Consider the following 23061-nt stretch of genomic DNA (forward strand, 5'->3'; position numbering starts at 1 on the left):
TGTGGAAATCTGAAGTTAAAAATTGCTGGAAACTATTTTACAGCAGCATTCACAAAAATTAATATCATACCTTTATAATAATATATTAAATAGAGAATCACCCTCAACAGAAGCACTAAGGGAAGATTGGGAACATGAGCTAATGATAAAGATCTCAAAGGATAGATGGGAAAAGTATTTGATGAATACACATAACTGTTCTATTAATGCAAGACATAATTTAATTCAATTCAAATTATCACATAGACTATATTATTCAAAAACGAGTTTGAATACATTTTATCCAAACGTCTCTCCCAGATGCGATAAATGTTTGTTTTAAAACGCTAATATAACACATTCATTTGTAGGATGTACAAAGTTGAATAAATTTTGGAGTGATATATTTGATATATTTACAAAGCTTTTCAAGTCAAGAATAGAACCCAAAACGGAATGGATTATATTTGGAATAATAGGAGAAGATACCAATTTAAATAAAGACCAAAATGTTTTTTTTAATTATGGGTTAATAATTGGAAAGAAATTGATACTTAAATTTTGGAAAAATACAACCATACCAACTGTTAAAATGTGGATTAGGAATATGATGGACATAGCACGCCTTGAAGAAATGAGACTCCGACTAATAGATAAATATGACCAATTCTTAAGGAGTTGGTCTCCTTTCATCGACTTTTTGGAATCAGGTGATGCAGCGGTACCGTAAAGATTGCTGATTTCAGTTCATGCCGTGGATAGATCTACATCTCCGAATAAAGATTTGAAAAATTCTCTTTTAAGGGGCCTCCTCTCCTATTTCTACTTTCCACTTTTTATTTTTATTTTTATTTTTTATATACACACTTCACGTTTTTCTACTCTCTACCATCTATTTTTCCACTTTTTCTTCTTTCTATTGTTTTCTTTTTCTTGTCTTGCTTACTTCCTTTTCATAACATAAAACTAGAGGTTGTACATAGAATGGATTACGGTATGACATAGTTGGCACCTAAAATTAGGTTCCACTGTACTGTTTTGTACTGTATTAACTTCTAATAAAATAAATAAAAAACAAAAAAAAAACTATTTTACAGCAGCTTTATTAATGAGAGGGACAGGTTCAGTGAAAATGTGATGAGCATGGGGAGAAGGCAGGAGAATGAGGTTGAGAGGGAAAGATAGATCAGCCATGATTGAATGGCAGAGTACACGATGGGCCGAATGGCCTAATTCTGCCTCTATGACCTATAAAGTAATCAGATCCCAAGATGTGGCGGCTCGCCTGCAGTCCGTCTGTCTTTTCTTTCTATTTGTCCTGTTAGGTGTATGTCTTTGCTTTAAGTTTTACTTTATTTTTTAGCTGTGTATATGTGGGGGGGGCGGGGAAACTTTTGAATCTCTTCCCTGTACGGGGACGCGACCTTTTCCCTGTCAAGTCCCCGTTGTCGTTGGGGCCTAACATCGTGGAGCCGGCGGCCTCCAACCGGAATCTACCTGGGGCTCCAGTCGCAGAGCCTGCGGACTCACCATTGAGGAGCTGGCTGACTTCGCTGTGGTGGCGCGCGGCTTCGACCCGACTTCGGTGCTTCGGAGGCTTCAGCTGCAGGCCCTGTGGACGGTAACATCAGGAGCTCGTGGGTCCCTGGTGGGCGACTGCTTTTCGGAGCTTCCGCAACGACAACTTCGCTCGCCCGAATCGAGGGGTTTAAAACCGATCCGGAGCAAGGCCTTACACCGCCCAGAGCAGCTTAAACAGCCGCGGGACCTACTATCGCCTGCCGGGGACTCAACATCAAGAGCCTCGATCGGCTCGATGCAGCAGTCTGACTGCTTGACTGTGGGAGAAGAATAAAGAACAGAGAACAGGGAAGAGATCAGACTTTTGCCTTCCATCACAGTGAGGAAGTGTTTGGAGATTCACTGTGATGGATGTTTGTGTGGAATTGTGTTAATTGTGTGTTTTGGTTTTTTGCTGTTGTGACTGCAGGAACAAAATTTTGTTTGAAACTTGTTGTTTAAGTGACAATAAATGGCATTCTATTCTATTCTATTCTAATCAGGGTTAACTCCATCATAAGATAATTGTGTATCCTTCATGGGAATTAGAGGAACTGGTTTAATTGTGTGATGACGAGGGTAGGTGTTATCAGGCTCAGACCAAAGATTTAGAGACCTAGATTCATAATTGCTCTTTGTATTTGTGTGCTTGAAAAGCAGAGATTACAGCTGGGTTCCTGTATAGTTCATAATTGTGCAAATATATGTTTTTGCCTTTTAAAAGTCACTAAAGTTAGCCAGCACAAACGTAATCATCATGCCAAAAAATTATTTTTACAATGTTGCTGCTGTTTGATGCCATTTGTAAAGTTGACGCATCTGTGGTTTTTTAATTCCTCCAGTGTCTTCAGGTGCAAATCCCAAACCTACCGATTTTCCTGCCTGTCCTTCCTCCTTGAAATCTACCTCTTTGCTACGTTATCTTCTCAATCTAAATAGGTGCGGTTGTTGTTGTTATTTCTGCATTGCCTCTCAGCCACTGACACACTGGAACGAAAGGAACAAACACCAAAACTACAGAATCTTTTTCCTGCGTATACTACGCTATTGCTGGAGATTCCTTTCCATTTAACCTGTAATGATTTTGCGTTACGATATTTTAAATGTACATTGGATAAATCACAGGTAGACACAAAATGCTGGAGTAACTCAGCGGGACAGGCAGCATCTCTGGAGAGAAGGAATAGGCGACGTTTCAGGTCGAGACCCTTCTTGTGACTGATGTCCGGGGAGGGGGCGAGACAAAGGTAGAATGTAGTCGGAGACAGTAAGACTAGTGGGAGAACTGGGAAGGGGATGGAGAGAAAAATCACAATTGTGAGGAAGGGATTTTTAAGTGAGTTTAGAAACATAGAAACATAGAAATTAGATGCAGGAGTAGGCCATTCGGCCCTTCGAGCCTGCACCGCCATTCAATATGATCATGGGGCACAAATTGAGAACCGTTGGATGTTCACTTCCTATCCCTTAATGGCTGCTTGAGATGAGGTAAGGATTTGCACCTCGGTCTTGACAAAGATTTGGCTTAAATACTAGAAACATAGAAATTAGGTGCAGGAGTAGGCCATTCGGCCCTTCGAGCCTGCACCGCCGTTCAATATGATCATGGCTGATCATCCAACTCAGTATCCCGTACCTGCCTTCTCTCCATACCCTCTGATCCCCTTAGCCACAAGGGCCACATCTAACTCCCTCTTAAATATAGCCAATGAACTGGCCTCAACTACCCTCTGTGGCAGAAAGTTCCAGAGATTCACCACTCTCTGTGTGAATAAAGTTGTCCTCATCTCGGTTTTAAAGGATTTCCCCCTTATCCTTAAGCTGTGACCCCTTGTCTTGGACTTCCCCAACATCGGGAACAATCTTTCTGCATCTAGCCTGTCCAACCCCTTAAGAATTTTGTAAGTTTCTATAAGATCCCCTCTCAATCTTCTAAATTCTAGAGAGTATAAACCAAGTCTATCCAGTCTTTCTTCATAAGACAATCCTGACATCCCAGGAATCAGTCTGGTGAACCTTCTCTGCACTCCCTCTATGGCAATAATGTCCTTCCTCAGATTTGGAGACCAAAACTGTACGCAATACTCCAGGTGCGGTCTCACCAAGACCCTGTACAACTGCAGTAGAACCTCCCTGCTCCTATACTCAAATCCTTTTGCTATGAAAGCTAGCATACCATTCGCTTTCTTCACTGCCTGCTGCACCTGCATGCCCACTTTCAATGACTGGTGTACCATGACACCCATGTCTCGCTGCATCTTCCCTTTTCCTAATCGGCCACCATTTAGATAATAGTCTGCTTTCCTGTTTTTACCACCAAAATGGATAACCTCACATTTATCCACATTATACTGCATCTGCCAAACATTTGCCCACTCACCCAGCCTATCCAAGTCACCTTACAGTCTCCTAGCATCCTCCTCACAGCTAACACTGCCCCCCAGCTTAGTGTCATCCACAAACTTGGAGATATTGCCTTCAATTCCCTCATCCAGATCATTAATATATATTGTAAATAGCTGGGGTCCCAGCACTGAGCCTTGCGGTACCCCACTAGTCACTGCCTGCCATTGTGAAAAGGACCTGTTTACTCCTACTCTTTGCTTCCTGTTTGCCGGCCAGTTCTCTATCCACATCAATACTGAACCCCCAATGCCTTGTGCTTTAAGTTTGTATACTAATCTCTTATGTGGGTCCTTGTCGAAAGCCTTCTGGAAGTCCAGATACACCACATCCACTGGTTCTCCCCTATCCACGCTACTAGTTACATCCTCGAAAAATTCTATAAGATTCGTCAGACATGATTTACCTTTCGTAAATCCGTGCTGACTTTGTCCAATGATTTCACCACTTTCCAAATGTGCTGCTATCCCATCTTTAATAACTGACTCTAGCAGTTTCCCCACTACCGATATTAGACTAACTGGTCTGTAATTCCCCGTTTTCTCTCTCCCTCCCTTCTTAAAAAGTGGGGTTACATTTGTTACCTGCCAATCCTCAGGAACTACTCCAGAATCTAAAGAGTTTTGAAAGATTATTACTAATGCATCCACTATTTCTGGAGCTACTTCCTTAAGTACTCTGGGATGCGGCCTATCTGGCCCTGGGGATTTATCGGCCTTTAATCCATTCAATTTACCCAACCACTTCCCGACTAACCTGGATTTCACTCAATTCCTCTAACTCCTTTGACCCGCGGTCCCCTGCTATTTCCGGCAGATTATTTATGTCTTCCTTATTAAAGACGGAACCAAAGTAGTTATTCAATTGGTCCGCCATATCCTTGTTCCCCATGATCAACTCACCTGTTTCTGACTGCAAGGGACCTACATTTGTTTTAACTAATCTCTTTCTTTTCACATATCTATAAAAACTTGCAGTCAGTTTTTATGTTCCCTGCCAGTTTTCTTTCATAATCTATTTTTCCTTTCCTAATTAAGCCCTTTGTCCTCCTCTGCTGGTCTTTGAATTTCTCCCAGTCCTCCGGTATGCTGCTTTTTCTGGCTAATTTGTACGCATCATCCTTCGCTTTGATACTATCCCTGATTTCCCTTGTTATCCACGGATGCACTACCTTCCCTGATTTATTCTTTTACCAAACTGGGATGAACAATTTTTGTAGTTCATCCATGCAGTCTTTAAATGTCTTCCATTGCATATCCATCGTCAACCCTTTTAGAATTAATTGCCAGTCAATCTTGGCCAATTCACGTCTCATACCCTCAAAGTTACCTTTCTTTAAGTTCAGAACCATTGTTTCTGTTCCTGTGACTCCTCTGTTTCTTGTTTCTGTGACTCTTCCATGTCACATAGAAATTCATGGAAAAACAAGTATTGGTTGAATTGTTTGGTGTCTATATATCAATGGATGGTCAAATTATTTAACCAGGCTGATCAAAAACTTTGTTTAACTGCTTAGGCGGGAGTATGTGTAGACCCGACGGGCTGAAAGGCCTCCCTGTATTGTTGTAAGAAGCAAAGATTGTTACTTGTATATTTATAATAACAATGTTGGCACCAATAAATATTCAGTTGAAAGTAAGTTTTAACCAATGCTTATGATCAGGGATTTTAAATGAAACGGGTAGAAAAATAGTGAAAAAAATATCTTTTTCAAAATGTTGTAGTGTATTTTTTGCTTGCAATTTCATTCATTCATTCATCACCGTTGAAAACATTAGCCACGCAGTGGCGCTGGTTTCCGACGGGCACGGTGACGGAAGCACCACACATCTCCGTCCTCCATGCAGCTGGCGAGCTCCTCTTTTGTCTCTACACATGCGTCTTCCATCAACGTCTTCAGCATCGTCTTGATTGGCTGTCACGTGTTCCATGGGTGGGTTCCCACAGCATAACCTCGTTTGCTGACATTTCTGGGTGGCGGTGGAGGTGACCAGCGAGCCTCATCCTTCTCAACCTGATCTTCTCAGTCAGAGGTGGATTCTCCCCATGGTTTATATTAGGGCAATGGAATATTTAAGAGAGACATTTAGTCGGCAGTTCATGCCTTAAAGTCTGCGAGCTCCATTAATGTTCAAGTGAGCCAAGTATAACGCCAAGACATTTGTGACTATGTTCCTATGGGCCTTTCTTTTCCCCCCGCAATCAGCCTATTTTTACTGGCTTTAATGATGTGTCAGGACTTTGAACAATGTTCAGCCCAAGAGCATGCTTTTGAGGTGGTTGCTGGGCTTTCAGCAGAGGTTTACACAGTGTGACTAACTGTTTTCCTTGCAGAGAGACCACACCCCATGATAGTGCCAGGAATAATGTGCATGACGTACTTGCTGGCTTCAGCAAGCTGACACAGTGCTTGCGAAGTGGTTTACGGTTCAGAAATGATGGAACAAGGCTGCAATCAACCACAGATTAGTCATCATTTTAGTCTCAGATGTACCCAGGATGGCAGTAATGATGGCAGATTGCAGAGAAAACTACAGGGAGTTTGTACCTTGGGTAAATTATACTGCCTGCATTGACGTCCTGAGCTACAAAATACAATTGGATGAACATTACTTTTACTGTCTCAGTGAATTGGAGGGATCGTTCTTTTGCTCCCAGTTGATGTGTTTTTCCTATGTGTGCTTGCAGTATATTGTTCTTCGAGAATGCCTTTTTTTGTCCTATCTAAAGCCGTATGTCTGAGAGATCTAAACACTGCTCAATAAATCCTGATCCAAGGAAGTGGCGTGAGAGTTCCAGGGTGAATGATACATGGATACATATACAATAGGAGCAGGAGTAGGCCCTTCGAGCCATTCAATGTGATCATGGCTGATCACAATCAGTACCCCATGCATTCCGCTAGCCCTAAGAGCTATGTCTAACTCTCTCTTGAATGCATCTAGTGAATCAGCTTCCACTTCCTTCTGAGGCAGAGAATTCCATAGATTCACAACTCTCTGTGTGAAAAAGTTTTTACTCATCTCAGTTCTAAATGGCCTACCCCTTATTCTTTAACTGTGGACCCTGGTTCTGGACTCCCACAACATCGGGGACATGTTTCCTGCATCTATTGTGTCCAATCCCTTAATAGTTTTATATGTTTCTATAAGATTCCCTCTCATCCTTCTAAATTCCAGTGAATACAAGCCCAGTCGCTCCATTCATTCATTGCAGCATATTGCCTCAGATTCAGATTTTTGGATGGGAGGTGGTCTGGATGCTTAATTTGTAACCTAGCCTGGGTTTCTACCTGCTCCTTCAGTGGGCTCAATGTCCTGGAGTTTGCAACATATTCCTACCAAAGGAATCCATTCCTGACGCTGTACATTCTTCCACCTTTTAAGTTATTCGCAGTTTGGAGCCAGGTTTTTCTGACCTGTGCTGGGAAATTGTCCTCCTGTTCTGTCCCACTAAACCTCTCGAGTCTTTGCCATGTCATCTGAGCAATATTATTCAATAATATTTGAGTGTCTCCATTATCCTGCACATTTGTTTGCACTGTAAAGAACTGTAAGCCTCAGAGCAGATGGTAGAAATGCCAAATATTAACTCCTCCTATTACAACCCTGGATGGCTCTTTACATCCAATGGTACCTTCTTTCTGACCTTCCATGTAATCAGTTAAAGGTCAAGTCATAATAACAAATTAAAATGGCATGAATAGACTAAGATGCTCCTCAAGAACGCTCCATATTTCAATAAAACCAGGGCTGATTACTTTCATTAACTCCATTTTTCCTGCAAAATCCAGCATTCCCTAAGTACGCATAACGCTGACTGGTTAGCACACAACAAAAGCTTTTCACTGTACCTTGGTACACATGACACTAAACTAAACTATCAAACTATAATCCACTGATCTCAGGCTTAGTTATGCTTCGTGATCAATCACCAACAGTTCTCTCGAGCAGAGCACGGCAATCCTATGCTGCTGCAAGTAAGGATTTCATTGTTCTGTTGTTGGTACATATGGCAATTAAAAACTTGAATCTCTCTGAACCTGAGCAGATGTTTACATCAGCTAGTCTTTTTTGAACTAGAATGTGGACTTGGATTTTCTTCTTGTAGCCGACAACCAATGCAATCACACTCGCCCAAACCAGCATTGGACCTCTACTTTATTCTCTGCTGGATCATGAAACATATTCCAACCTCTCTCAATGCAATCCATTACTCTTGCATTTAACTGGACTGAAAATAGAGGTTTAAGTAAGAACAATTCCCAAGTAATGTACAAAATGGGGAATAAATTGAAAGAATGAAAGCTGGGTCAGAGTGAGAGATGAAAAGAGTGGAATGAAAACATTATTAAATATTAACATTTGCAAAAGTTAATTTTCAGTACCAGAGAGTTTTATTGGCAGTGCCTGTACTTAAATGCTTAACAGGCCGTTAAACTGGAATGGACAAGCCCTACATTTGCTGGCATTGTACCGTTTAACAAAAATGAAGGCATAAACTGAGTAATTCTAGGCCAGTTAGTTTGGTATTGGAGACATCAAATTTTTGGAATCAATTCCAGGAATGTAAATCTTAATTTCGAAGGGCAGAGGTTAATCGGGGACAGACAACATAACTTTATGAAAGGAAGTTCTGGGCAGACTGGATGTTTTGAGGAAATAGCAAGGAGACTGCATGAGGAGCGTGCCTTTGATGTACCCAGTCTGCACCCATTCCTGTAAGGCTTTTGACAAGAACCCACAAGGCAGACTGCCCAAAAAAGTAAAAGGTCTTGTGGTTCATCTGGATCTGATGTTGGCTCAGTGGTAGAAAGCAAAGGGTAGTGGCTGATGGTTGTCTTTGTGACTGAAAGGATGTTATCGATTGTCATCAGGCTCTGCACTCTTTGTGACGATATTAATTTATACTTCAGAGTAGGGGCATGATAAGTAAGTTTGTGGAAGATGTAGAAGTGGGCCATGAGGTTTACAGTGCGGAGAAAAGCTTTAGAATGCAGGATGGTAGATAGATGAGCAGAACGGACCCAGGAATCACGAGACAATGCAGTTGGAGAGGTGCAACAGGATGAGGTAATTCATAATAAATGGGAAGATATCGAATGGAGTGAAGAACAAAGGGCCTGCACATCCTCGGGTCTTTTAGTTTAGGTTTAATTTAGAGACACAGCGCGGAAACAGGTCCTACAGCCCACTGAGACCGAACCGACCAGCGATTCCTGCACACTAACACTAGGGACAATTTACAATTTTGCCAAGCCAATTAGCCTACAAACCAGTACGTCTTTGGAGTGTGGGAGGAAACTGGAGCTCCTGGAGAAAACCCATGCAGTTCATGGGGAGAGCGTACAGACTCTGTGCAGACAACACCTGTAGTCAGGATCAAACCTGGGTCTCTGGCACTGAAAGGCAGTAACTCCACCGCTGCATCACCATGCCGCCCTTTTGAAGTAGCCAGATGGGCAATTATAGTTTAAATGGCATATAAAACAAAGGCCCTTCGGCCCACAAAGTACACAGGCATGGAACTCGCTATCAAAATATGGAGGGGACCGGGGGACAGGGGGCACACAAATTTTTTGGCGGCCGGGTGCGCATGTGCACACACACACACACACACACGCACACACACACACACACACACACACACACACACACACACACACACACACACACACACACACACAAACACACACAACACACACACACACGCACACACACACACATGCACACACACGCACACACCCACACACCCACACACGCGCACACATACACATGCGCACACACACACACACACGCACACACACCACACACACACACACACACACGCACGCACACACACACACACACGCACACACACACACGCACACGCACACGCACACACACACACACACGCACACACACACACGCACACACACACACACACACACACACACACGCGCTTAAGAGGCTCAATCCAGCGCTAAATGCAGCTCAACTATGCCTGTCTCGTCGGGTTAACCTGCAGCCCTGCCTGGGCTGACGGGACACCAGCGCTGCTTCTGCGCGCTGACCATATATCCTGCAAGCCCAGGCTGGACTGAAGGTTAACCTGGCGGGACAGGCATAGTTGAGCTGGGTTTAGCCGACCTCTCTGACTACCCGTGGGGGGGGGCACTCGGGTGGGGACGGGACAGGATCGGTCCTGGCTGCGGACGAGGTGCAGGTCTGTGCCATTTCCCCCTCCTCCAATCATCACACTCCACCCCCCCCCACTCCTCCCTCCTCCAATGATCGCGCTGAATCATCTTGTCCCGCCCCCATTGCCTGACCGACATCTCTCTCGTCCAATCGGCGCTCTCAATCAGCAGTCCCACCTCCACTGTCTCGCGGAAAGCAGTGATTTTAAAATCCGGATTGGGGGGGATGTCCCCCACCTCTCAAAACATGGGGGGGAACGTATCCCCTCTGGCCCCCCCCCCCCCAGGCTTTCCGCCCCTGCAAGTACACACCAACCATCAACCACCCATTTACCCACTCTCAGCCCATGAAATGGAAAATATTACTTTTTTCTAACAGTTACATTAGTCAGTTTAAGAACTTTTTCATGAAGACATAAAGGACCACAGATGCCAGAATCTTTACCAAAAATCTGCTGGAGGAACTCAGAGGATTTGATCGCAAATAGACAAACGATGATTCAAGTCGGGACCCTTCCTCAGACTGATCCAGGATCCAGCAACTGATGTTGGCCTAGGTGAGGACGGGATGATTAGCTGTTGACTCAGGTGAGGGAGTGAGGGGTGGAGACAGTAAGCAAAGCTGGAGGTGCAAAAGACAATAGTGGAATCTGACAACATTTCATGAAAATGATTTTTCATATTTTGTAAGTGATTGTGTTTTTAAGAAATTAAATTTTTAATTATTTTGTAAAAAATGTTAATCGTTGGATGCCAGTGAGATTTCTATTGTTAAATTCCTTGACAGGTTTCACAGTGGCAAAGGCTCTGCCCCGGCCCTGCTGAGCCCTCTGGAGACGGGTCTCTGCACTGCACAGCACTGCACTGCTGGGCCCACTGGAGACAGGGACTGTGCACTGCACTGCACTGCTGGGGCACTCTAGAGATGGGGGCTTTGAACTGAACTGTACTGCCTCGGCTCAGTTGCTGGACATGTCCAGGATCCATCAAGCCTCATCGTCAGATAGGTATGGAGGGATGATAATGGCACAATGGTTGAATTATTTGTTTCATAATCTAGAAGATCATGCTAACAAACTGAGTTCAGGTTCCATATGTCAGGCTGTGCAATTTAAATTCAGCAACTGATCTGGGGTGGGAGATTGCAACCTTCACGTGGTCCGCCCTGTTTCGACGAATGCAATCAACCTGGTGTGCACACTCAAATAAGATCAAATAGAACAAGTTGTCCTGCAACTTTAGGCTGTGCATGCCCTACGCAAGAAGAGGAAGCAACTGATCTAAAATTTCCTTTTAAAAGGGGGTAAAACAGCTTGTTTCAGTAACAATGACCCTGAAACTACCCACATATGTTTCATGATCCACGAGGCAGAATGCTGTCGTACTCACTGGGTGTCGAGGAAATTGACAGAGGAAAATTAAAGGAAAAAACTGAGACTTCTAGGTATGCTTCAAGAGGCTTTATTGCATAGTATCATGAAGAGATGGCAGCAGTTAAATGCTCACCAGTCTCTAGTCTTTGCAGCAGAATTAGCCGACAGTTATATACAGTGCAGTAAACAACTTTTTTTTTGTTAGATACAATTATACGCAAATATCCTTTGTCCTTGGCTATATGTTTTCCTGTTATTACTATCTACTACATGGGTATTAATCATTTCATTAGTGATAAAACACATTTTGTTTATGTTAATCTTATTCAACAACGGAAGGTTAATACAAGTCAAACATAATACAAGGACTTCTTGACATTATTCTGTCATCTTTCAAGCAGACTGCACCACTGCCCCCTCTCCGAGCCAATCATAAGCCCCCATTTACTGCAATGTTTCTGCGCTACTAGTGGTAGGGGGTGCGGGTGGTCTACTCAGCTGATGCTGTTGTGTTTTTGATCACAATTGTTACCGACATTACAGGGCTAACTATTGTGATCCAGCATTCAGTAACTTTCCAGTGAGAAACAGGCTTCCTTATCTCTGTCCTAATTTGATGTGCTTTATTCACCAATGCTATGCATTACCAGCCAAGAGAAAACAATTCTAGAAGGGATAATGTGTCTGAAACTTGCTTTGCCAAATTCCCATGATCTTCTGCATCTGGTCAACGAAAGATGCCAATTGTCTGCACACCCTTTCGTTACCTTATATAATTCCGATCAAAGTTAAGTAAATTATTCCTTCTCATAACATAAAACTAGAGGTTGTACATAGAATGGATTACGGAATTACATAGTTGGCACCTAAAATTAGGTTCCACTGTACTGTTTTGTGCTGTATTAACTTATAATAAAATAAACAAACAAAAAATAAACAAAAAAAAAGTTAAGTAAATTAATATTTAGCTTTTTTCTTCTACACGTGTCTGGGCCTTATGTGATAATTAGCTTAGCTTAGCGATACAGCGTGGAAACAGGCCCTTCAGCCCACCGAGCCCGTGCCAACCATTGATCACCCTAGTTCTATGTCCGACACACTTGGGGGGCAATTTACAGAAGGCAATTAACGTACAAAACCTGCACGTCTTTGGGATATGGGAGGAAACCAGAGCACACAGAGAAAATCCACGTGGTGACAGAGAACATACAAACTCCGCACAGGCAGCACCCATGGTCAGGATTGAACCCAGGTATCTGCTGGCATGAAGCAGCAGCCCTACCGTCAAATCCATTAGCGCATTTGTGCTGAAAAAGCTGAGCAAGCTGTTTCCCTTGGGAGTAGTCACTCTTTGACCTCTTGATTCCTCTCAAAAGCAGCCACAGTGAAAGAAATTTGTGTCCACTTTTTAGCTGTAGATCAGTTACTGGGTGGTTTAAGATCTGTTCCAGACTTTAAATGTAGAGGTCTACATTGACACTTCAATGCAGTGCTGAGGGGTTGCTATGATAACGTGTGTGTCATCTTTCAGAGACGGCCCAATCTACCATCTTAACTGGGCATGACGGATACGTGACAGTACTGTTCATGGAGTCAATCATTTCCTCTATATCTACATCACAAATGTAGTTTACCTGGTCATTTTCCCAAAGGTGTTTACAAAAGCTTGCTGTGCAAATTGGTTAACATTCCAACAACTAGAACCGTTAGCTCAACCTGCAATTTCCCCTCCCTCCCCTACTGCCTCCTTAAATGTGTACATAAGAATTGGGTGTCAACCACCGCACCAAGACTGATCTGGATGGAATCTGACTTTTGTTTTAGTGATTCTGCAGATAATCCTAAAAGACAATTCTGCAAACAGTCGCGGACTTGTCCCAAGTGTAAACTTTGATTTCAAGCAAGTTTTAAATATGATGTATATTGAAACAAATCTATCTTTGGACAAACTTTGGATTAACATATGCACGAGCAGGTGACAGAAGTTCATTAGGTTTACTTCTGCCCTCAGGTGGTTAATTCTCTCAATAAAACAAAAATGACCTAGAATAAACATTTTCCTTGCTATCTAGAAAAAAGTGATTTTACCCATTGAGCTAATGCCAGCTCTACGAGCAATCGTATCAATGTTCTTCCGAGCCATTTCCCTGTAATTTATACTCTCGAGTCTCCTTCTAGCCCATATTATAAATTAGCCAACAGTGTTGCTAATTAACCCATGAACATGCCTTTGAGATGTGGGAGGGAAGCAGAGCTCCAGGGAGAAACTTGCATGGGTGCAGAGAGAATGCAAGCTGAAGCTTGATTATTGATTATCTGTAGACACTAAAAGCTGGAGTAGCTCAGCGGGACAGGCAGCATCTCTGGAGAGAAGGAAAGGGTGATGTTTCGGGTCGAGACCCTTCTTCAGACTGGTCAGGGGTAAGGGAAACGAGAGATATAGACCATGATGTAGAGAGATAAAGAACGATGAATGAAAGATATGCAAAAACGTAATGATGATAAAGGAAACAGGTCATTGTAAGCTGTTTGTTGGGTGAAAACGAGAAGCTAGTGAGACTGGGGTAGGGGAGGGATAGAGAGAGAGGGAATGCCAGGGGTATCTGGTTAGATAAATCAATATTCATATCACTGGGCTGTAACGTGCCCAAGCGTAATATGAGGTGCTGTTCCTCCAATTTTGCGTTTCGCCTCACTCTGACAACGGAGGTGACCTAGGACATGAAGGTCTGTGGAGGAATGGGAAGGAGAATTAAAATGTTCAGTAAACGGGAAATCAGGTAGGTTCAGGCGGACTGAGCAAAGGTGTTCAGCGAAACTATCGTCCAGTCCACGTTTGGTCTCGCTGAAGTATAAGAGTCCACATCTTGAACAGCGGATACAGTAGATGAGGTTGGAGGACGTACAAGTGAACCTCTGCTTAACCTGAACGAACTGTCGGGGTCATCTGAAGCATGATGGCCCCAATGAGAATTATTCTGAAGTAAATATTAAAATGGTAGATAATGATTAAATTGTTGTATTATTCGTGGTTATTATCAGAGTTTAAACATTATTTCCTGGGCAGACTCCAATGGCAGCAGAGAACTTACTTTTTTCAGATTATAATATCAAACTGTTGACTATGGACTGCCGGTAGATTGTGAGTACAAATTTTCAGCAACATGTTCTTACATCCGTTTCAAGGTATCCAGTCCTGCCTGTACCCCATAAACCCACTAACCCCTTCCCTTAATAATTCAGCTTTGATAAAATAAATTGAAACCAATAATTGTGAACAATCAATGAATAGTTTCTGTACACCAATTATTTATTAAAAAATTATATACAAAGCAATTGCTTTACTAATATATTTTGCAACACTGCTGCAAATAGCTAAATATGTTCAAAGGCATTCCTGTTCACTTCGGCAAAGTGCATGGATTCTGTCTAATGGACAACCTTTCATTTTTGGTCAGCTATATTCTTTTTCAATGCTGGCCATTAGTTCCTCTTCGGAATAATCGTACAGAATTGGAGTCAAGTTGTTTGACATATTTTTGCCACTCATCTGGAATCTGGAAGTGAACAAACAGACATAATTCGAGATGTGCACATTTCCATCCATTTATGCCAATTTAAAAAATTTCAAATCATGATATTTTTTTAATATTATCAAATCATGATAAGTGTAGAAAGAGGATAAAGTCTAAAGCACGCGTGGAATGTCACATGAATTATTTAATTAAGGCACAACTTGATCACAAGAAAATTTGTCGTCTTACCAAAGCCAAGTTAGTGTCAAAACAATTTTGTGCAGATTTTTCTGTGTAACTTGAGTTAAGCCACTGGCAACTTAAGCACAGTAAAATCCTATCATCATCATACATGAGATCATTGTTACCATGTGAACACCCTAGTTTTTGTACTCAAATATAGACATTCTCCCCTGATATCACCACAGGCCAAGATCTTAGCATATGTGAATGTCTGGAATCAAAAATAAGCATTTCTCATACTGGAAAGGAAGGGCTTGGTAAAAGAACAGATTTAACTTGCTATTTCAACACAAGGATTTAATTTTTTGGTATTAGTTCATGTTCCAAGGAAGTCAAGATTTTGCTATTGCTGTTGATGATTAATTTAATGAAATTAAAAGACAAGAAGAAAAATCCACTAGGAGCTAAAGTAAAGTCATAGCATGAAAATAAAGTAATAAATGCAATAAGAACATTTCCACATAGTTAGCAGGCCAGGCAGTTTCCGCTGCTTAGCCGAAACATTAACCCTGTTTCTCTCTTCGGAGATGCTGCCTGACCTGCTGGGTAATTCCAACATTTTCTGTTTCATATCAGATTTTCAACAATTGGAGTTTTTTTCCTTTGCGATAAGAAATACCAAAAATAAATTACAGTATATTTAAATTATTCATCTAAAATACAAATTAATATAAATAATAAACTATCAATGTTAACGTATTATAATATAAATTATATATTGACATTATTGAGGCAGAGACCAATAAGATGGAAATATGTACCAACTAATGAGGGCAGTATCACATATGCCTTCTTTCCCACATTATCTAACTGCACTGCCACTTTCAAAGATCTATGTACACCAAAAGTCCCTCTGTTCCTCAATACTCCCCAGAGCCCCACCGTTCACGGAGTATGTCCAATGTTTATTACTGCTCTCAAATCACATCACCTCACATGTATCTGGATCAAATGTCATTTGCCATTTCTCAGCCCATTTCACCAATAACTTTCTGAGCGCCCTTTATGGGCGACTATTTGCATACCTTGGGTATGCAAGCAACAAATTTCACTGTGACTTGTCACATGTGTTAATAAATGATTCAACTCAAAATTACAACTCCTATGAAAAGGCTGATCATGCATCCTACATTCATACATTACAAACTGCAACACAATACAAACACCATTGCTCCCCTTGGAATACCATCAGACAGAGACATTCAATCACACAAACAACCCTCCACCATCATCTTCTATTGCAAAGCCAATTTTGGATCCATTTTGCAACCTGCCCTGACTCACTGGGCCCTGATCTTTTGAACTGGTCTTCCATTTGGAACCACGTCAAAGGCATTACTGAAGTCCATGCTAAGCACATCTACTGCACTGCATTCATTAACCCACTTTGGTCAGACAGGATCCGCCTTTGACAAAGCTGCGGGCTATCTCTAGCTTTCCAAATGATTAATAATCCTGGCATCAGAATATTTATCTCAGGTCTTGTTTGATGTTGGCACCGTGAGGTGAGAAGAAACAAAAAAGTCTATGTTGGACCTGATGATCCAGAAAAGGTTACTGATGAAAGTGCCTTAGCCCCGAACACTAGGTGAGGTATCCTTAAAGCGGTAATGAAATGGAAGGGAATAGGTTCCATCAATTGCAATCTTCAGAGTCATCAGGTCCAACATAGACTTTTTTGTTGATGTTCTGTTTCTTCTCACCTCACGGTACCAACATCGAAACATACAGCACAGAAACAGACCCTTTCGGCCCTTCTCGATCGTGTTAAGCACAATGCCTACCTCTGCTCGTGTTATTTACCCACATTGGACCCATATCCGTTGATATCCAAACCAGGGGCCACAGTTTAAGAATAAGGAGCAAGCCATTTAGAACGGAGACGAGGAAACGCTTTTTCTCACAGAGAGTGGTGAGTCTGTGGAATTCTCTGCCTCAGAGGGTGGTGGAGGCAGGTTCTCTGGATGCTTTCAAGAGAGAGCTAGATAGGGCTTAAAAATAGCGGAGCCAGGGGATATGGGGAGAAGGCAGGAACGGGGTGCTGATTGGGGATGATCAGCCATGATCACATTGAATGGCGGCGCTGGCTCGAAGGGCCAAATGGCCTACTCCTGCACCTATTGTCTATTGTCTATATCCAAGTACCTGTCAAAACTATTTTAAAACACTTTAAACAACGTAAAAGTGTAATCTTTCTTTATGAGGTACACTTCATCCATGATGAGGTACACTTCATCCAATCACGATAAAAATTGGCGTCAATTTTACTAGGTTCCCTTGTAGTTACATCTAAAGCAGTCACTCTCAACTCAGCTTCAGAATTCATTTGTGAAGCCAAACGACCAGAGGTAAACATGTTATTAACAAGTCCTGCTTAAAAGGATAATTGACGATATATTTCATCATTTTTCAGATGTTACATAGAAACATAGAAAATAGGTGCAGGAGGAGGCCATTCGGCCCTTCGAACCAGCATTGCCATTCATTGTGATCATGGCTGATTGTCCCCAATCAATAATCCGTGCCTGCCTTCTCCCCATAACCCTCGATTCCACCAGTCCTAGAGCTCTATCTAACTCTCTCTTAAATCCATCCAGTGATTTGGCCTCCACTGCCCTCTGTGGCACGGAATTCCACAAATTCACAACTCTCTGGGTGAAAAAGTTTTTTCTCACCTCAGTCTTAAATGGCCTCCCCTTTATTCTAAGACTGTGGCCCCTGGTTCTGGACTCGCCCCACATTGGGAACATTTTTCCTGCATCTAACTTGTCCAGTCCTTTTACGGTGCAGACCTAATGGTGATGATTTGGGGAACTGTTCCCAAAAGGATTGGAGATGCCCCGTTTGTTTTAAGCAGGCAGGAAATTACCAGGCAATTTTCCACTTTATCAAGTAGATGGCAGTGTTGTCTATAAACAACTCTATTTTGAGCTCCTAGAACCATTATGAATCTATTCCATTTAGCACAGGAGTGAAAAATACACCAAAGGAAATTTTCAGTGAAGTAGGAAAATGTGATCTCATGGATTATCCCATGTTCACTCCTACCAATATCATAATGGATAAATAAATCTGAGACAGAAGGATTAATGAAGCGGAGATCAAGTACATTATCTTTAAAAATACATGGCTATAAATTGGGAGTGTCCCCCCTTGCAACTTTTTTTTGCATGCCTACAGAATATTTACACCTATGCTTATTTGATTATGAATTCAAAGCTCTTTGTAATGGGAATTACTATATTAAACTAGCTATGGGAAATTCCATTACTACAAAATCATTGACTAAGAGATGTATTATAATAGCAATTATAAAAGGGAGTTATTGTTTCATACCATTTTTGGGCATGTGAATTCCATTTCTTAAATGGAAGACATTGTGTTCTACCTTAATAAATATAATAGCCCAAATAAAACTATATGCTAAACTTTAATAGTAAGCTCCTCAAAATGTATAACACAAGAGAATGATGTTTATAATCCGAAGGTAGACCTGATGAAAGGGCATTGACATTTTCTCTCTCCAGATACTGCTGAATCTGGCATCCGCAGCATCCATTTGTTTTTGCACTAAAATTTATGTTCCCTAACTAATTTTTTTTTCCATAGGTACATATAATTCTATATAATCTCTTACAGAAAACCTACACTAACCACCTTTGAATATTTAAATATTTCTGCTTAGAAGGCTGTAGAGATTTTTAAAAAACCCTCCATTATTAGTATACTTGTTGCTTAACCAATTAAGAAAACTTGGAGGACAATATCCACATCCAAATCAAAGGAAACCAAGCAAGATATTTAGCTTTTGGGATGCAGTAGCAATAATACAGGTTGGCTTGTTTATACACAACTCACCCATTTGCCAAGTTGTTATTTTCTACGTGTCGTGTCTTTATCATGAATACATCCTGCGGGATGAACAGAGAGGTTACTAATAAGTTGGATAATGTTTTTAAATATCCACAATTTATACAAAGTGTATTTAATTGTAGTTTTATTGTAGTAACACATTTTGAAGAGCTATACCGGGTACAAAGTACACATGGACTGTGAATCTCTTGGGGAGATATCGGGAGTATCAAGAACATGGTCCATTTTGTAGACTTTAATCAGATTCTCAAAAGAGCCAGGAGGGCAGAATTATGATTTAAGGCAACTTTAAAAAATATATTACATGGAACGTACCTGCAAATATACCAAGTGCCCATATGAAGAAAGGCAGCAAGATTATTTTGGTGTCTAAGTAGATTTCTCTTCGAACATTCATCACATAAAATTATTTTCCATCCCCATTTGTGTTTTCTTATTTGCTATTTGTAAGACTGCTTTGCACACTCTTTGCCTTGACTTTGCTCTACAATACCACAACTTATATAGCATTTATTAAAGGAACAACATGTATGAAAACTCCCTGGATGGTTATTAAACAAAAGGTAATAGCCAGCAAAGAGTTGACACTATGTCAGTTGATAAAATGTTTGGTTGAAGGGTTTGGGAACATTTTTTTATGGAAGAGAGTGGAAACAGAGGGAATAAAATGCAGGATTTATGATCCAGAAAGGTAAAAATCCAGTGTTATAGGGTTGGAGAATACTGCAGACTTAGCACCGGACAGTGGATTTTTGAGAGCATGAAAGTTGCAATTTGTTGCCTGTTTACTGCCCTTTCTGGTTGAGTTGGTGGCGGGGGTTTAGCCTGGTGTACATTTTGCCCACATCACAATGCATTTTATTTATCAATGCAAGCACCAGCAAATATTTTAATGAAATGGTAATGATGTAATAACATTGTGTCATATCTGTTTCACCAAAGGATGCAAATCATTCTCATTTATGACAGGTATCCAGCATGGTTACAGGAAATACACAAGTATATTAAAAGGCTCAGCGAGTGAAATGTTTCAAAATTGTATAATGTTTTCTTTTTAAAACACATATTGTGTCTTCTTTGAGATTTTGTGTTCCCACTTCTCACCAATAATTTCTATTTTACAATGGATGCAATAGTTGTCTCATTAGGAATGCCATGCTATCCTGTATTTTTATTGGAAGAACGGTTATAACAGCTGGTTAAGTAATTAGGCTAATATTTCTTAGCTAGGACTAATGATCTCAAGTTTTAATCCCACCTGGGGAATTTAAACTCAAATGATTAAATAAATCTGGAATTTAAAAAAAAATAACATTTCGCCTGGTCCACTAGTAGGTTCAGAGAAGGGAGTGTATCATTCTTGCCCTGTCCCAACTTTATATGTAATCTCTGACCCGCTGCAATGTTGTCCTGAGATAGCCTAGATAGCCATTCAGTTCAAGGTCAACGACAGTGCTGACAGGCTGCGTTTCACAATGACCGCTTTGTTACATGTTTGAACCCAGTCTGGAGCCCACCGAGTCCACAGGCAGTACAGTACAGTACACATTCAAGGCCGCCAAGGACCATCGGCACCTTGAGAGCAGGGATACTAGAGGAGATAGTAGGAGATAATAGTATCTTTGCTTGAGAGCTCACAGTGGCACAGGCCCGCGATGGAGAGGGCGAGAAGCGGCGACGGTGCTTTGCCAGCGACCTCCGGCAATTGCCCACTGGAGCAACATAGAAACCCCCGCCTCGACGATGCCCATCACCTTGCTTCTAGTAATAAACGGGAGCTGGCAGTTCACTACCCACCCCACCCCCTCCTGCCCTAAACCGACCGGTTAGTTATTCAAGTTTGAACTTTACATTTGCCGTTTACTTGCAAGCTCTTCAGCTTCGTAACATTCGCTTGGTTCGAAAACAATTAGAGCGGGATAGAAAATAATTGAGAATGTTGTTGTTGCTTAATCCAGTTACCATCCCGAACCCTAATGTTCTAATACGGACAGAAAGTTTCACAGAAGAAAGTTTAAAACTAACTATGCACAAATGCAGCAGGGATGACGAGAATTCAGACGGCAGAACATTTCCCTGAAAATAGAGATATTAGAAACAATCCTTAAGATCCTTGGATAAAATTTGAGGTTATGAGTTACTGATGGACTAACTGTATTAAATTAAACCCTGCGCTGTGCTGTATTTGTGGGGAAAGCATTTCTTTGGAGAATGTCTCTGCGCCCCAGTCCAATTTAGACTGCAGACGGAATATCCATTACAAATGGGTTTCATTTTTACAAAAAGTAATGAATTATGACCTAAAATTAAATGAATGTCTCTGAAAGTTTAAAAAAAGCCTCTTAAGGCCATTGCTTAGAAACATACGATAGAGCAAGATTCATGCACGATTGGAAATGTTACATGTTATGTTGAAAGGCGACTGTTTAGAAGCGCCTCTCCGGTGTTGTTGTTTACATTGCGAGGTTGCGGACAGACTCACATGTGCGGAGCCGGGGCTCCTGCGGCTGGTGCTGAGGGAGCAGCCGCTCAGCGCCGAGGGCCAGGCTCCGGCTGCCCGCGGCGGGCGGGGGTTGTCCGGGCTGCTGCCGCCGCCACCGGCGCCGCGCTGTCCCCCGGCCAGGCACTGGATGGAAGGCGTGCAGTCGCCACAGGGCGCTTTCGGCAACTTCCACGTGGAAGGCTGCGATCGCCGAGAGGATCGGCTTGTATACTCCAGTCCCCGCCTTCAGCCGCTGCCTTGCCCGCTTCCCGCTCCATCACGGGCGGCCAGTCCCCTGCTCCGGCCGTCCCGGCGCGGCTGCTCCAGAGGCGATGCCGTCCCTCTCCGTCCCACCGCTGTAGACCTTCGCCGCCCGCTCCCTCCTCGCTGCAGCCCAACTCCCTCTCTCCGGCGGCTGGCAGCGGGGGTCCCACCGCCGCCTTCCTCCACTTACTGCCGCCGCCGCCCATCGTGTGTCCGTCCCCTGCCTCGGCTGGGCGCGACCCTTCACTTACTGCCCCCGGGCAATCTCCCTCCCTGAATGTCCACCCTCCCACCTCCACATTTGACTTTTGGTGGGTGGGTGGGAGGATTTCTACGGGGGAACAAATATTTAACACAACCGCAAGACGTCAGTCTCTGCTCACCAATCCAGCCCAAGGGCGGGACAGGCAGCAGGGAAAAAAAACAATAACGCAGCCCAATCCCTTCCCCACCACATCTCCAACATGTCAATGTTCACCACTGGCCCAACGGTGAGGAAAGTGCCGCTTGCTGTTCGACAGTGTCCTGATCCTGCACTCTCTGCATCTCATCGTCTCGCATTCCACCGGGAATCCGGATCCACAATGAATTCCCATTAAAAGCGGCCGAGATCCATGTAAGTGAATGAATTTAAAAATGTTACATCCTGCCAAGACTAAGTTGATTGCGAGTATTCCTGTAACACACCAGGCTGGCAAACAACTTCAGGCTTTATCATTCAACCCTGGTGCGAAAGTTTAATCTGAGGTCGTTTCTTTAGCCAAACGGAGCTAAATTGAGAATCATAGTTGGTAAAATACCTGTTGTAGCATTGCTCATGGGTTAAAATATGTTGATTAGTAACATTCGAGCGTATGGTAAACATTGCATATTTAACAATAATTAGTGACGAGGAACAAAATCACTTCACTGGAATGCAATATCTTTGTCATTTCTTCATTTGTTGGTTCTTTTATTTAATGATAAAGTTGGTTTTTTTTATAACAAACACAAAAACATCGGAATATAGGAGCTGGAGTGGACACCAGGCCCCGTGAGCCTGCTTCACCAGTTAAAATAATCATGGTCTCAACTCCCTTTCTTTAGCAGTTCTCAAAACCTGTAACTTCTTGTTCTTTCAAATAGTTATCTTCACCTTAAATATGTCTAATTAGGTTCAGGGTTGTTATTGTCTCGTGCACCAAGGGACAG

General features: G+C 42.3%; 1 protein-coding gene across 1 annotated transcript; it reads right to left on the bottom strand.

The window, feature by feature from the left end:
* Positions 1 to 11567: 11567 nt before the first annotated feature.
* LOC129697084 (uncharacterized) lies at positions 11568 to 22076 on the bottom strand. Its single transcript, XM_055635304.1, is given in 4 exon segments — positions 11568 to 15050; positions 19110 to 19162; positions 21607 to 21827; positions 21830 to 22076. Coding segments are annotated over 4 exon segments (624 nt in total). The 3' UTR covers positions 11568 to 14947.
* Positions 22077 to 23061: the final 985 nt, after the last annotated feature.

Source organism: Leucoraja erinacea, chromosome 5, assembly GCF_028641065.1.
Source record: "Leucoraja erinacea ecotype New England chromosome 5, Leri_hhj_1, whole genome shotgun sequence".
In the NCBI taxonomy this organism is placed as follows: Eukaryota; Metazoa; Chordata; class Chondrichthyes; order Rajiformes; family Rajidae; genus Leucoraja; species Leucoraja erinaceus.